Source organism: Mesoplodon densirostris, chromosome 19 (genome assembly GCF_025265405.1).
Source record: "Mesoplodon densirostris isolate mMesDen1 chromosome 19, mMesDen1 primary haplotype, whole genome shotgun sequence".
Taxonomy (NCBI): domain Eukaryota; kingdom Metazoa; phylum Chordata; class Mammalia; order Artiodactyla; family Ziphiidae; genus Mesoplodon; species Mesoplodon densirostris.
In genome coordinates this window covers 11,503,542-11,519,949 of record NC_082679.1, presented here as the reverse complement: position 1 = coordinate 11,519,949, position 16,408 = coordinate 11,503,542, and the positions used below count along the sequence as shown (strand labels likewise).

The 16,408-nt window shown below is 56.2% G+C and overlaps 1 protein-coding gene across 1 annotated transcript; it reads right to left on the bottom strand.

Annotated features, from left to right (window-relative positions):
- Window positions 1-437: 437 nt before the first annotated feature.
- Window positions 438-13,581, bottom strand: CADM4 (cell adhesion molecule 4). Its single transcript, XM_060084691.1, has 9 exons — window positions 13,518-13,581; window positions 4,497-4,643; window positions 4,037-4,189; window positions 3,635-3,769; window positions 3,047-3,211; window positions 2,830-2,920; window positions 2,259-2,431; window positions 1,319-1,447; window positions 438-811 (listed from the first exon to the last, which is right to left on the bottom strand). Exons 1-9 carry the CDS (start codon window positions 13,579-13,581, stop codon window positions 702-704), a joined length of 1,167 nt encoding a protein of 388 aa, XP_059940674.1. The 3' UTR covers window positions 438-701.
- Window positions 13,582-16,408: the final 2,827 nt, after the last annotated feature.

Sequence of the window (16,408 nt, the reverse complement as noted above, 5' to 3'; positions counted from 1 at the left end):
TCCTTTCCCCCTCCCCGGGGGGCCTGGAGGAGAGATGGGGAAGGCCCCCCAAGGAGTGGGTGGACAGAGAGACAAATATGGAAGGGACAGATGTGGGGGAAGGAGGTGGAGGGAAGGAGAGCCCAGGAGCCTGGGGAAGCGGGGACTGGAGAAAGGTTGGGGCTGTCTCCCTCATCGCCCCCATCAACGTTATGACACAAAGACACAGAATCCCTGTTTCCACACCCTCCCCCCACCCTTACCCCCACCGTGCAAACATGGCTTTGCAAAGAGGTGCCCAGAGCTCTGTGGAACTCCTCCAATGGCTGGCATGGGGTCTGGGACCCCCAAAGATATCTCTGTTCCCCTTCCCTGCCCACCCCACCCTTCCCAGAATCTGACCCCTCCCCACAAGACCTGGTTCTGCAGCCTAGGGGCCTTGGCCTTCCCCCAGTTATCTTCCCCCAACCCAATCCCTACCGCCCTCCCTGGACTTGGGGGTCTGGACCTTTGGCCCTTGCCCCCGTGGGGGACCCAGACCTCTGGGCCCTTGCTTCTGGCCCTTGCAGAGACCCAGGCATCCGACACCCCCATCCCTGCCCAAGCGTCTGAGGTGTTAGTGGTGGGGGGAGAAGCCCACCATCCCAGACTCTGGTAAATGTCTTTGCAGCTGGCAGTGGGGTGGACCCCAGCCCAGGCCCATGCCTGGGGTGGAGGTGGGGTCAGATGAAGAATTCTTCTTTCCTCTTGTGTCCATCGCTGCCATTGAGAAAGGCTTCTCTTGCTTCTCCCTGCTCATCCAGGCCACTGGCCTCATGGGTCAGATAGGAGCCTGAGGGGTGACAGACCCCGGGGCAGAGGCAACAGATAAGTGTGGACCCAAGAGTCAGACAGGGAGGCCGACAAGACATACCAGACGAAGGAAGAGAGAGAGACGGAACATACAGGGAGAGGGAATCAAGTCCAGGGAATAGCAAAACGGGGGCAGAGGAAGAGGTAAAAGCAGAATTAGGAAGACTCCAAAAGTTCACGGAAAGATCAACCCTTATCCGTTCTCTTGATAGTATCCCCTTGCTCCGCTCCCAACGAACTCAGCAATTAGAAATTCAAACGCATGGTCTTAATTCAGCTTCAACCCTTCACCTCTTTTAGGGTCCTGGACCAAAAGACCCGCCCCTTTTCGGGATCTGGGCCTCAGGTTTCAAATCCTGGATCTAGGTTCCTCGCCCTCCCGGCTCTACGCCCGCCCTCTTTCGAATCGGGTTTTAGGCCCCACCCCCTTCCGAACGCCACAACCAACCACACCCCTCGCTGAATTTGAGACCCCGCCCCCACTCACCCTTCTGCCGTACTGAGCACCAGACCATGCCCACCAGCACACAGATGATCAGAAACACCAGTAGCGCCAGGATGCCGCCCACAATGGCGTACGGCACCGACGTCTGAGCCTCTACCACCGCACCAGGGTCTGCCAAAGGGACAGGGGGCAGGCCCAGGTCATCAGAGGACGGTCCCAGCCCGGGCCAATCGCTGCCAATCTCTTAAACCATTCTGCACGCCAGGTCCAACCGCGCCCCCTTATGTGCCACGCCCCTCAAATCACTGCCACCTGGTGGCCCCTTCCCTTGGTGCCATTCTTAATGCTCCGCTTCCTCAAGGAATGCGTGTAGGTTTGTACAATGCCCGACCCGGCCCCCGAGTCATTTCGCTAACATCTACCTGCCTCCTCACCCCCCGCACCACCCCACCCCCCAGAGAACAGAAAGAACACATCCCTTTTCTTTTGACTTCAGGTCCAAGTCCCTCTCCATCTTGTCTGAAACGCTCCAGGTATTTAAAATGCTGAGCTAGGGCCCAACCACTCCAAAATTCCTGCCCCACCGTTATAGGAGCTAAACACATAACACTTATTTTGTGCTAGGGGCCTCCAACCGCTTTATATATTTAGCTCATATAGTCTTCACAACAACCCTATGAGGTAGGTGCTGTTGTTTATTTCCACTTTACCGATGAGGAAACTAAGGCACGAAGTTACCCGCAACAGGACGCTGCAGAACTGAATCTGAACCCAGACGATCAGTCTGGCCCCAGAACTGTAAGAACTCTGTGGGCTTTTGACCCCCTGGAATCATTCTTTGTACAGGCCGGGGCCTCAAACACCATCCAGTCCAGCCCGCCCGTTCCCAAGGCCCAGTCCCACACAGGACAGTGCGGACACCCCGGGAGGCCCCGCCCCTACCCTGAGCCCTGCCCCCAGGCCTGCCGCCGCGCGTCCTCACCGTAGACCACGAGCACATAGAGCGCCCTCGCGTGGCCGTGCTTGTTCGACGCCTCGCAGGTGTAGGTGCCATTATCCGCGGATACCAGGCCGGGCAGCGTAAGCGTCTCCCCGACTGCCTCGGCCCGCTCTGGCAAAGACTCATTACCGCGGTTCCAGCGGATCTGGTTTGGCCTGGGCGGGGGTATATAATGAGAGTTAGGGACGCAGGTGCCAGCACCCGATTCTGACGTCTCAGGAATCCAGACATGCCGCATCTCCAAATAAGAGGGTCCTTATTAGCCCTTTCCTTTCTAGAAAACCAACAGTCCTGGACCCAGCTTCCACCCATCACCAGGGTCTCAGGAATCCCAGCCTTTCCCCCAGCCCCTTCCACCCTGAGAATCCAGGAGTCCGGGACCCCACGGCCTCCTTCCTCACGATCTAGCTCCAGACCCCTCCTTTCTCACGACTCAGAAGTCTGGGCCGCAGCCCCCTCTGTTAGCCCAGTCCCCTCTTTCCTGAGACACAGGTGTCCAGGTCCCCAGCCCTATTCTCCTCAGGACCCTGGAGTCTCAGGCCCTAGAGCTCACCTGGGGTTCCCCGTCACAGCACAGGTCAGCACCAGCGTGTCTCCCTCCCTCACCACGGCTTGGGAGGCATGGATCCGGGCCGTGGGGGAGTCTGTGGGCAGAAGTGAGATGAGAGAGTGGCTGTCCGGGTCATCATGCAGACTAGGAACTCCCCCGGCGACAGGCGGCGGGGGTTGGTACACTCCCTCCCCCGGGTGCTGGCCCGCCAGGCACTTACACTGCACATCCAGCACGTACTGCGTCTGTTTGCTGTGTCCGGAGGGCAGCGCCTGGTTCTGCGCCTCGCAGATGACGATACCGCCGTCGTCCTTGCGGTCCACACGAAGCCGCACTGTGCTCGCCACGCTCCAGACCTTGCCATTTTCCTGGCTGCTGCTCACTCCTGCCAAGACCCGCCCATACACTGTCAGGTCGGGGGCGGGGGGGTTATGGCTCCGCCCACCGAAGGAGCACCCCACCCCCAAGCCAATCCCGAAGCAGGCTATTTGCCAAGCTCCGCCCCTTATCCACAGCCCTCGCCTCTACTTCTCCAAACCACGCCGTCCTCGAAAGAGGCCCACCACCCCACGTGGCTCTTCCCAAAGCTCACCCCTCTTTCACCCCACGCCCTCTCATCTATCAGTTCATTCAATAGCTATATATTGAGTGACTAGTGTCTTCTAAACCTGTGCACTCTTCTTCAGGCCCCGCCCACATATAAACCAGCCCTTCCCAAGCCATGCCTCCTGGAACCCCGCCTCTTCGTAAGTCCCGCCCTTCGCTGGCACCTCCCCCGCCCACCCCCATCCCTGACCCCAGGTAGTACCTTTCAGCTCCTTTCGGTCCCGGTACCAGCGCAGGACGGCGGCCGGGCGGGACCGTGGAACGAGGCAGCTGAGCTCCACCTCGCCGCCCTCCACCGCCTGTTCCCGGACCTCCACTATAGGATTCTCCGGGGCCACTGCCGCAGGGAGAAGGGGGCAAGGAGGAGGTCAAGGGAGGCACCAAGGTGGGCTCAAAGTAACCAGTCTGCGGGATTCCAGGGACCAAAGGGAACAAGGGTCCCAGGTGGCAGGGGTCAAACAGAGGCCAGAGGTCAGGAAGGCCGGCCTTATTTACTGGGACCAGGTGTCCAGGAGGTTAAGAACAGCCAGGGTCAGGTCTCAGGATAAGGGACAAGCAGAGGAGAAAGGAGAAGGGATGGGTCTGAGGAGGGGGAGGCCGTTACCCAGTACAGTGAGCGTGGCAATCTGGTGGTGGGTATCCTCCGTGTAGAGCTGGCAGAAGTAGCCGCCCTCGTCCTCCAGGCGCGCATCTGAGAGCCGGATCCGTACCCGGCGTGGGGAGAACTCCTCAAGCTGGAAACGCTCATCCTTCAGGGCTAGAGAGTGAACGACAAGAGTGAACTTGGGGCATCCTGACCTCAGAAGTCCCAGCCTTTCTCCAGGAGCTTAGAGTGCAGCCCTCTGCCTCTTTTCTCCAACCATACGCATGCGTCTAAGGTGCCCACCTAGTTACTCCCTTGGGTACCCAGAACGTTTCATGCCCTCCCACCCACAGGACCAGGAGTCCAGGCCCCCGGCCCCCTCCTTCCTCAGACCCTGGAGTCCAGAGTCTCAGCTCTGTCCTCTGTCAGGCCCCAGCCCTCTCCTCCTTCAAGACTCAGGATTCCAGACCCCAGCACTCACCACGGGTACCATTGAAGAAGAGGGTCTGCCGGGCGGGGTTCTGAATGACAACTATAGATCCATCGTACTGGTGCAGACGGCAGGTTATCTCGGCCACCCCACCCTCAGCCACTGTTACATTCTCTGTCTGTACTTCCTGGCCTGCCCCTGGACCAGCAGACAGAGAGACAGGATAGGAGACTCATTGAGGGGTGCAGTTCAGTCTTTGCTCTCTCCCTCTGTTCCTCGCCCATCCAAACCTCCAATCCCTCTCCTTTCCCTCTCATTCAGTTCATCACACCCAACACTTCCTGCAGGCTGGAGTTCGGGAGATGGAGAAAACCTGCCCCCTGCTCTAGAGGAGGTGCAGTCAAGATCCAGCGGAATATGCTCTAATGGGGGTAGCACAGGGCACACTGGGAGCCCAGAGGAAGTGGAGACTAAGACCACCCAGGGAGAGGAGTGATCAGGGAAGGCTCTACAAGAAAGCTCCATTGGATCCACATTTTAAAGAGTGCACAGGAGTTCACCAGGTACGGGAAACTGCTATGTGTTCACCAAACCCCGTCTTTCACACCTGAGCACATGTTGTAACTTGTCTGTAGAGATGGCCACGATATTCTTCCCATCCCTGTATGTGCCCTTTGTGAGCTGACTTTGCTGCTCTTCCCATTAACGAAGCACTCTGACCCTGCGAATCTGGGGAGGCCCTGTGACTTTCTTTGAAGTCAATATCACTTTGCTAGAAGTGATATTGTATGAGTTCTGGAACCTAGGTCTCAAGAGACCTTGCAGCTTCCGTGCATGCCCTCTTGCTGCCCTGACACTGTCAGGCGAACATGCCCGAACCAGCTTCCTTGAGGATGAGAGACCACATGGAGAGAGAGGACCAGCCAGAAGCCAGCACCAACTGCCAGCCATGTGAGTGAGGCCATCCCAGACCACCCAGCCCCAGTGGCACCACCAGGTGACTGTAGCCACATGAGTGACTCCAGGTGAGACCAAGAGAAGAAACACCCGACTGATACAGTCCAAATTGCTGACCCCCAGAGTCATGAGCAAAAAGCATAATTGTTTAAAGACACTATGTTTTGGAGGGTCTCTTAACACCGCTCAAGTTAACTGGTACCACACTCTATTAGGCTACATTTCCTAGGATCCCTTGTGCTTAGGTGGGGCCATGTGACTGATTTCTGGCCAATGGGCTGTAGGCAGAAGAGAGAAACCCCTCTTCCAGCCTGGCTCATTTCACTTGCAATCCTTCATACTGGCTGAATGCAGAGGACTCCCAAAAACCCAGAGGAGGACAGGATCACAAGCTAGAAGGAGCCCAGGGCCCTGACTTCCTGCCCCCTGTGACCTGCCTGCACAGGACTGTAGCATGAGTGAGAAATACACTTTTTTGTTAAGCCATTGAGATTTCAGGGCTGTTGTTACAGCAGTTAACTTACCCTGATTAATCCAACAGAGGGACGAGGTAAGGGGTTAGTGAGGGGGTGTTTCCAGCCAAGGAAACAGCGTAAAGCTCAAAGCTGAGATTCATCAGCATCATCATTGTCACTGTCGTCTTCAAAACAACAATAACCATAATAGCTTCTGTTTATTAGGCACTTCCTGTTCCAGGCTTTGTGCTAGGGGCATTACCTATATAATTTCCATTTAATCACCACAATACCTGAACAAGGGAGGCATTATTATCAATCCCCAGTTTTTTTTTTCCCCAGTTCCCATTTTATAGATGAGAAAATTGGTCCAGAGAGAGAAAATGACTTGGCCAACGTCACAGCCTGAGAGTGGCAGAGGCAGTGTCTGCCTCCAGATCTTTCTGATTCCGTAACCTGCATCCACATCCATTCCTGGTTCTCTGGGTGAAAAGTGTCCAGCATTGGTGAGGGGCTGTGGGATGTGCTTATGAAGGGCCTCAAATGCCAGGCTAGGAGATTAGCTTTTATCCTGAAGGCCAGTGGAGAAACTGAAGCAGGAAAGAGCCATGATCAGATCTGCTTATTTACCTTTAAATGCTGGACAACTAGCGCTTCATGTCTCTTACATATTGTCTCATTCATTCATTTGAGCAGCGGGGAGGTTTTCAGGGGCTGGGTGCCCAGAGATGAGTCACATGAGGTCCCTGTCCTGCAAGGCCTTCAATATTTATGGGGAGGTAGACACAGATCACTGTAAAATCCCATCAGAAGTGTTACGGTCCCTGTAAGAGGGACAGGTAATCTGATTTTGGGGGCTGAGGGGCGGAAAAGATTAATTCTGGGGAGAGGAGGCAGAGACAGCTAGCTTCCTACCCAGCATCCATTCTTCCCTTTCTCTTTAGAAAAAGAACCCTGGTCGTATTTTACGGTTGCCCTATATCCAGCAGAAAGAGAAATTTCCCAGACTCCTTTGCAGCTAAGTGAGGCCATGTGATAAAATTTTGTCCGACTGGGTATCAGGAGAAGTGTCATGTGATAATTTTGAGAGGACTTTCTAAAGAAAGGGGATAAGTCCTTTTTCCACCAGGTCACCTTTATGGAATTAGGATGTGATAGAATTCTGGAACCAAGAGCTGGAAGGTGCCTGGGTCTCTGGTGATGATATGGAGCTGCCATAAAAGGCCTGGATGCCTACTTCTGGCTTCTTTTACCTTTGAATATCATCTTTGTGAATTTAAGCCACTATTAGGGGTTTATCTAGTCCTTCCCAGAGTATCAATTTTAACATGTCCAATCCTTGCCCCAAATACTTTCCTTCCCACGTTTTCTCAGTCTCGGTAAATGTCACAACCTGGTTGCTCAGACCAAAATACCTAGAAATCACCCAAGTTTTCACCCTTTCCCTCACTTCTAACATCAGCAAGATCTATCCATTCTATTTCCAAAATATATCCCAAACCTGTTCACCTTTGGCTACCTCACCTACCATCACCTAGTCCAAGGACACCATCTGTTACCTGGTCCTTCCAGAGCTATTCATGAGTCTCCCTTCTTCCCCACCTGCCTCCCCCCCAGGCCAGTCTCAACACAGCCAGAGTGTTTACATCACTCTGAAGGCTGTCCATTACACTTAGAATAAAATCTAGACCCCTTCCCTGGGTCTTCAAGGTGTTTGGTGGTGGCCCTTCTCTGACCACAGTTCCGACCACCCTCCTGCCACTCACTTCACTCTGGGCTCACTGGCCTTGATGTCCCTCAAACATGCTGAGCTTGTTCCCACCTCAGGGCCTTTGCACTGGCTCTTCCATCTGCCAGGAATGTTCTTCCCCCTTGATCATCCCAGGACTGCCTCCTGTTCTCATTCAGGCCTCTGTGCCTCAGATCAGAGAGGCCTTTGCTCATTCCCCGTGCCTTCCCCTCCAGAACACTTCCTGTTTCGTCACAACTGTTTTATTTCCTCTATGGAAATTTCAGTGAAATTATTTTATTAATTTGCATACTTGTTTGTTGTCTGTTTGTCCCTCATCGCTCGAATATACACCCCATGAAGGCAGGGATGTAATCCCTTGGGTTTACTGCTGCACCCTAGTGCCTGGAAGTGTGCCTGGGGAGGCACATGCATGGGGATGTCTCTGGGGAGGCTGATGCAGGAATCGCACGAGTCAGGCAGGATCTCATTTCATCCTCACAACAACTTTCTGACATCACATTATTCTCATCTTAAACGCCTGGGTGGATCCCAGCTGGACCACTTGCCATCTGTGTGACCTGGGACAACTGGCTTAACCTTTCTGAGCCTCAGATGCCCTGTCTGTAAAGTGGGGATGATGCCAATGCCTGATTCACAAGGATTAGCCCAGGACCTGAGGCTCAGGGAGCCCTCTGTGCAAAGCTGCTGTTATTATAACCTCCGGAAACATGCCCATCCACCTGAAAACTGGCCCATCCACCTGAAAACTGGCCTGCCTGCACACTCTGGCACTTTAAAAAAAAAACCATCTTGAAGCCTATCCGTGGATCCTGGACCTCAGGACTAGCCCAATGCTAGCCCCCCATTTTATAGATGTGGAAAACGAGGCTCAGGGGTCCCAGGCAAGTCAGTGGCAGAAACTCAACATCTCTTGGGAGCCCTCAGGACCTCTGGGTCTGCCCCCCCAAATGTATCCCCTGCTCTCTGCTTGAGGGTGCACATGGGGTGAGGGTGGGGGGCTTTTGTCTTATTCCCTCCCCCTCCTGAGGAGTCAGTAACCAACAGTGTCTGTGCCTGGAATATTAATGTCCTAGGAGCTTTTGTTTCGGGGTTGGGGGGTGGTGAGGCAGGACTTTCTGGTTAGAGAGGGGCTGAGCTTGGGGACTGGGGCACTGGCCCTTTAAACTGTGTTGACAGCCTGGAGTCGTCATGGGGATGGTGCCTGGAAAAAGGGACTGGGGAGGGTTCGGGGAAGAGTGGCTGAACAGGTGATATGTAGAGACCCAGAATCCAGCACTCTTCTCCTTTAGACCTGGAAATCCAGCCCCCCCAGCTGCCTCCTCTCCCAGGATCCACGAGTCCTGGTTTCTAGTGCCCTCCTCCATCAGGATCAGGAATCGGGGTCCTCAGCATCTTCTTCCCTCAAATCCAGAAGTCCCAAGCCCTCAGCCTTCTCCCTCCTCAAATCCAGGATTCTGGGCCTCCAACCCCCTCCTCCTTCAGGACCCAGGAGTCTGGGGTCCAGACTACACAGCTGGTGGATGTTTCCACGGAGACTAAGCCGGGTGGGGGGAGTACTTCCTGGGTCCTGAGTCAGCAAATACCCAAGGGAGTCTCAAGGTCACAGTTCCGGGAAGGTCACAGCTACCACCTCCATATCCTCTCCCCAGGGGGCTTGTGGCATCATGCCTCCTTCCCCCACATCCTCCCCTAGGGAGATGGTACATCCCTGCATCCTGACCGAACCCCCCCTCAGCCCCCCATCAATGGCGGAGTCCGAACATCCTCGCACAAAGCATCAATTCTTCCCCAACTCAGCCTTGTGAAGGCGCCTGTATTCGCAGGACCTAGGCATCAGGGTCCCAGCCCCTCCTCCCTCAGAAACCTGGACTGGGACCCCCAGCGCCTTTCTCTCTCAGGACTCAAGAGTCTGTACCCACCCCACCCTCCATCAAGACCTAGGAGTCTGGGACCCCAGCCCCCTTCTCCCTCTGGACCCAGGAGTTTAAGCTCCATTCCTCCCTCAGATCCAGGAGTCTAAGACCCCAGGCCCTCCTCCCTCAGACCCAGAGTCCAGGCCCCCGGCCCCTCTCCCCTCAGACCCAGAGTCCAGGCCCCCAGCCCCTCCCCGCTCAGACCCAGGATCCAGGCCCCCAGCCCCTCCCCCCTCAGACTCAGGATCCAGGCCCCCGGCCCCTCCCCCGTCAGACCCAGGATCCAGACCCCCGGCCCCTCCCTCCTCAGACCCAGGATCCAGGCCCCCGGCCCCTCCCCGCTCAGACCCAGAGTCCAGACCCCCGGCCCCTCCTCCCTCAGACCCAGAGTCCAGGCCCCCAGCTCCCTCCTGGGAACTTCTGACTCCAGCTCCACAGTCCTCAACCCCCAGAACCACAGCCCGGCTCCGCAGCCCGCTCGTCCTCCTCCTGTCTGCGAAGCAAGCATCAGGTGGGGGCGTAGGGGTGAGTCAGCAGCTCACACACAAAGTTCCCCCTGTGGTCCCCACGTTCCTGGGATGCTTAGAGCTCCCTGGATTCCGGGCCTCAAGCCCAGCCAGGGGGTAGGGGAGTCCTCCGGAGGTTCCCCCTGGGTGTGGGGTCAGGGGAAGAATTCCTGCTTCAGGAAGGGGGTGAGCCTGCACTGAGCACCTACTGTCCTCTCCTCCACCCCCAGCGCCCTCTATTTGCCCCCTTCCAGAGGAGCCCGGGCTCTGCAGCCGCCCTCTTGCCCCACTGGGTGCCGGCTGAGGAGCCTTGGTGCCCCGTTCCCAGAGGACCTATGGGCCCGGGGTCTGCACAGGCAGGAACCAGTGGGTGCTTGTGTCCTGGTGCCACAGGCCAATGGGTGCTGGCGCGTCCAACGGTCTCCCGGCCCCCCCCTGCCCCCACCCCACCCAGAGAGAGAAAGCTGCCTTTGTGTTCCCCAAGACGGGGACAGGCCAGGCTCACACGACATTAACCCACCCCAGGCCCCAGCCCTGCTGCGTCTAAGGTCTTGGAATCCATCGCAGAACCTGACCCCCGCTCCGGGGACGGGGACTCCGGCATTCGGCTCATGGGTGGGTGAGGATCAGTGACAGAAGCCTGTTTTCAGAGTGGCTGGGCAGGACTTTAGGAGGAGGGAGGGCTGAGTCACTTGGGAGGGAAACACTCGGGATCAACAGACTCTCCCTCCACAAAGCCCCCCAACTCTTCATAGCTTCTTTATCTTCTCTTTGGATCTGGAGATCTGTTTCCTCCGCTCCTTTCTGTGCCATCCAGTTCCTGGCCTGGGGGTCCCTGTTTCTGCCTGTGGGCATCTCTGGGCAGGCAACCCATCTCTCTCTCGCTTCCTCTTGCCCACCCACCCTGGACCCCTTCTTTCTCTTGGCATACATCTCACCAGCCTCTGCTGGTATTCTTGGTAGATGAGGGAGCCAGGAAACAGAGAATACTGTTTTGAAAGGGTGTAAATGAACCCCATCTTCCATCCCTACTCCTGCTGGCTGGGCAAGGTGAGAGGGGAAGCGGAGTGACGAAGAGGGAAACGTGGGGACCAGGGACAACTCCTACAATCTGGAGGCCAAAGCCATTCAGAGATAACCAGAGAAAAGGAAAGCATGAAGGGTCCTCTGAGATCAGGTACTCCAGCTGCCTACTCCATGCTTTACAGAAGGGGAAGTGAGGCTCAGAGCGGGAAAGGGCAGGGGCTGACCCAGAATTACATCAGAGAGGCCTGGCTCCACAGTGCTTCCCATGACACCTAGCTCTCTCCCAACTTGTTAAGTCCCACACCATTTTATTTAGAGAAAGTTTATAGAAGGGATTAGTGTACCAGGAAGCAGTGACTTCAAAACCAAACAAGGGACAAGCCTGTAGAGCTACCTCCCAGAAGTGCTGGAGAAAGGATGCTCGAACTGGGAAGGTGGTCATCTTAGGCTACACTCTGATTCTGAGAATCCAAATTCCCACGATTCTAAGCCGTCAAGATTCTAGATGTCAGAGGTGTCAAGATTCAGGATCTCCAAGAGGTCAAGGTTTCAGAATTGTGAAGATATCAGGAGGCTAGAATGCTAATGCCAGCAAAGATCTAGAACTTTAAAGGTGTCAAGATTCTAAAGACTTTGGGATTCTGGAAGCCTAAAGATGTCAACGGTTCTAAAATACCCTCAAGTTCTTTGTTTACTGGATTCGTTGGTTCTAGGAGTCTATGAGCCTGGGTTTTAGTGCCTAACAAAGAAAGAAAGAAAAACAAAATTGGATGGAGATGTAACTAAGGTACCAAAGTGCTCATCTGGGAAATTGTGGCATGTCTGCCACAAAGAAAGGAGGTAATGGTGAAAGTTTTGAAGCGATGGCAGAAGACTATAAAAGAAAGCAAGGTGGAGGGTGACAGGTCCACTGTGCCCGTCACCTTGCCCCGAGGAGAGGAGAGGGAGGCTCTGCCTCAGACTCGAGTGGGGAAGGTGTCACTGCACCCAACTTGCCAGAAACCTCTTCAGGGGTCCAAGCTGCAGTTCCTTTCCTTTCAGGTCACCGAGTTCAACATCCCCACTTTACAGAAAGGGAAACTGAGGCCCCGAGAGAGGAGGGTGCTTGTCATTGGCTACCCTGGCAAATGGCAAGAGCCAGGATTTAAACCCAGGCAGGCCCCCACCCCTGTGCCATCTGGTCACAGCTCCCAAATTTCTACAGGACATACGGCCCTCCCACTTCTGCTCAGCCACCTCCCAGTCATCCATTCCCCCCAGGAGTGGCTTCCCCCACCGGGGACGGGGTGACCTGTGGCAGGTACCAGGCACACACAGTGTGAGAGCATGAGTGTGGGGCTGACATTTCCTGACCTTGTCCTGGATCTCAGGGTCACCCTATCTTGGAGGTCTCCAGCTTTTCACTGTGCGTGATAAGGGTATGTGGAGGCCTCCCTGGAGGTCCTGGAGGGGGCTTCTCTGTAGGTCGTGGCCTGGGTGTGTGAACGGGTGGGGAGGGGCAGCGTTTGGAAGGCATTTGCTGAATCCACGTGTGTGTCCACATGCCAAGGTTCCCCATACACATTTTCCCTCCAGGGCCCTTCAGGATGCCCTCCCTGACTCAATTCCTCTTCAGGGGCACAGAGGGATAGAGAGATGGAGAAACGAAGGATGGCAATGGGGGAGCCCAGGGTGGAGGATGTAAGGGTAGAAAGGAGAGGCGGAGAGACAGGGAACAGGGAGACAGTGGGACAGAGAGAGGGGAGAGAGTGGGGAATGAGGGAGACAGGTGATAGAGAGGGCTAGAGAAACAGGAATGACAGAAAGGGGACAGAGAGACAAGGGAATGGGACACATGGGGGACAGAGAACCAGAGGTGACAGTAAGACAGGGACAGAGAAGGAGAACGGGGGCAGAGAGGGAGGGCAAAAATACAGGGGGACAGAGAAGGGAGTCGAGAGGATGATGGGGGGCAGGCAGAGTGACCCAGTAAAAAGGGACAGAGACCAAGGGACAGATGTAGGGGACAAAGACAGGATAGAGAGCTGGGGGACAGGGAGGCAAGGAGAAAGGGGGACAGAGAGGGACAGTCTTGGAGACTGAGGGACAGAGGACAAGGGTAGGGGGACAAGGAGAGAGACTGAGGGACTCAGAGACAGGCGGACAGGGGGACCCAGAGACCGGACAGAAGGACAGCGGGGCCGGCCCCGAGAAGGCTGGCTTGGGGTTGGACTGGGGGTCTCGGGCCCTTTGTCCCGCCGGGATCGGGGCCTGTGCGGGGTTGGGGGGGGCTGCGGCACGACGGCCGGGGCCCGCGCCCCCTCCCCCGCTCGCGGCTCCCGGCTCGCGGCTCCCGGCCCGCGCTGCGCTTTGTCCCGGGGAGGGGGCCCGGCCCGGCCCCGCGCGCATTGTTCCGCCTCTGCGGCCCCGCGGCCGCCGGGCTGTCACTGCGGCGCGCCCCCCGCCCCGGCCCCTGACCCTACCTGGCCCCGCCGCGGCCGCCCACAGCAGCAGCAGCGGCCACTGGAAGCGCCGGGCCCGGCCCATGGTGCCGCCGCCGCCGCCGCCGCCGCCGCCGCTCGCTCCCGGCCGGCACCTGCACCTCCCGCGCTGCCCGCCCCGCCCCGCCCCCGCGCCCCGCGCCCCGCCCCCTGCCCGCCCGGGGGGCGGGGCGCCGAGGCCGGGGCGGGGCCGGCGCAGGGAGAGGCAGGGGGACGCGAGGAGGCCCCAGACAATGGGGGAGAGGGCGCCGCGAGAGGGTTGGGGGAGCCGGACTGAGGGGAGGCGCCGGAGAGCTGGGGGTCCGCGGGCGGGGGCGTGCAGGCGGCGTGTGCGAGCACGACTCTCGGCCAGAGAGTGCGGGGGCTGGGTGACGGCAGAGGGGGTGGGTGATGGAGAAGAGGGGAGCGCGTGCAGGGGGTGTGTGAGGGGGAGTGTGTCACGTGCAAGGTGAGGGTGCTGTTGGAAGGGTGCGCCACGGTGCGGGTGTGTGTGGAGGGGAGAGTGTTGAGTGAGGATGTGTGTGAGGCTGAGTGTCCAGGGAGGGGGAGTTTGGTGGGAAAGGTGAGCGTGAGAGGTGTTCAGTGGGCAGGTGGAGGTGCTCCGTGGACAGGTGGGTGGAGGTGAAGGCGGGGGCGTGCACGTATTCCAGAGGGGGAGTGTAGGTGAAGCTGTGAGCGCGGAGGGAACGGGAGTGGGCTATGGGAAAGGTGACTGTGAGAGGTATTCTGTGGACAGGTGAGTGTGAGGGTGAAAGTGTCATGTGACAGCCTGTGAGCTGAGCCACTTTGAGAGGAAGGCAGCAGCTTGTTGTCTGGGCAGGTCCAGGATCTCCCAGGGCAGGGCTAGGCTGGGCTGGGGTCAGGTCTCACCCTCCCTCCTGTCCTCACCAGAAACTCCGTGTTTCTGCATCATTCCCCAGAGGGAGAGGCTCCGGTGGACCCCTCCCAGGCCCTAGCGTCTAGCTTCCCCACCCTGTTTCTCTGCTTTTCCAGCCCCAGTCTCTCTTTGTGTCCCTGTCTCTCTATGTGTTCTCCCCGCTTCTCTTCCATTGTTGGTGCTGACTCACCTCTCCAGACTTGAGTCCCTTCTCACTCCTGGGAGGTTGAGTCTCCCTGAGCCCACTTCTGTGGGACCTTGTAGACCTGGTGCAGGATTATCACCCTTAGGACCCAGGAAGAGTGAGAAACCATGGAAGGTAGGAGACCTCAACCTCTCCTACCACCGTTTGACAATCAGGGAAACTGGGATATGCCAACTATGAAAATCCTTGCTCTTTATCTCCATCACTACCAAAACATCCTACATCCAGGTCCTCCAACAGACTCCAGCTCCCGGCACCTCTTCTGTCTTCAGTGCCGAGTTCTCAGGACCCAAGCTCCTGTCAACCTCTGTATCCCCAGGACCGTGGCTCCCAGCATCCCTTCTGTCCTTGGGACCCAAGCTCCCAACAACCTCTATGTCCCCAGGGCCACAGCTCCAACTGATTCCTTTCCTTTTCAATTCTCAGTTTACCTTTCTGTAAACTGGGGAAAGAGGTGTCGTGATGGATAATCTCTAGTCTTCCCAGGGCTCACATTCTCTGTGTTAAGATAAGTGGGAAAGAGGTGTCCAACCTGGATTTGGGATACTGGGTTAGGGGTTAGCTAAGGGTTATCTTTCCTCCCAAGAACCTATAGGTCCCCTGCTCGAGGCTTTAACCAATGTCTCCTGCTGCAGCTGCAGGGCACCCTGTGGGATGTTGGTTTGGTTCTCATCTGTCTTTTTTGGTCCCACCTTTTCTTCCACCTGACGTGGTCCTGTCCTTATCCTACTCCAGGGTACTTTATCCATCAGGGTTTTCATGCCAGTGACAGAAAATCCAACCCAACTCGGTTAAGAAAAAGAGGATTGTTTCACATATAAAAAAGTCTTGGGGGCCTTCCCTGGTGGCTCAGTGGTTGGGAATCCGCCTGCCAATGCAGGGGACACGGGTTCGAGCCCTGGTCCGGGAAGATCCCACATGCCACGGAGCAACTAAGCCCGTGCACCACAACTACTGAGCCTGCGCTCCAGAGCCCATGAGCCATAACTACTGAGTCCACGTGCCACAACTACTGAAGCCCACGCACCTAGAGCCCGTGCTCCGCAACAAGAGAAGCCACCACAATGAAAAACCCGCGCACCACAACGAAGAGTAGCCCCCGCTCACCGCAACCAGAGAAAAGCCCGCGTACAGCAACAAAGACAACGCAGCCAAAAAAATTAAATGAATAAAATAAAAATAATAAAATTAATTTATTTTAAAAAAAAGTCTTGGGTATGACTGGCTTCAAAATGGTCTGTCCTAAGGGTAAGTAGTCCCTTCATGTTGCAGGATGGCTGGCAAATACCTCTGGGGCCACACTTTTCCCTCACATTTGGAGAGGGGTAGAGAGAGAAAAAGACAGACTGAGAGAGTCAGACTGTGGGAGACTGAGCAGAGGAGAGACTTGAAGAAGCTCCCTCAGCAGAGTGAGGAAATAGTTTTCCTTAGAAGTCCCCCCAAAAACCTTCCATTGTGTCTCATTGGTCCAGATGATGCCACCTGCTTATCACTGAACCAATATCAATGACCAGGGGATGAGATTAAGCTGGTTAAATTAGATATGAGGCACAGGCTGCCCCTACCACCAGGTCAGAGGTGAAATTAGATTTCTCAAACAGAAATAGACATTGGGGAGACAACTGCTGTGCCTGCTATTCTGGGGGGAGGGGTTGCACGCCGTGGGTTGACTATTCTTGAGTTTTTGTGGTCTAGGGATGGTTCAGAGTCTGTTAGTTGTTTTCTCAGCATTATTCTGCAAGATAATTAAAATATATATTGGTCTCTGCCCCTGGTTCCTGGCACGGAGCT

Coding starts and splice junctions, on each gene's coding strand:
- CADM4 (XM_060084691.1), bottom strand. CDS start 13,581: ATGGGCCGGGCCCGGCGCTTCCAGTGGCCGCTGCTGCTGCTGTGGGCG. Junction 3,212..3,634: donor GGACCGAAAGGAGCTGAAAG/GTACTACCTGGG, acceptor GGGTCTTGGCAG/GAGTGAGCAGCAGCCAGGAA. Junction 2,432..2,829: donor GCTGTGACGGGGAACCCCAG/GTGAGCTCTAGG, acceptor ACCCCCGCCCAG/GCCAAACCAGATCCGCTGGA.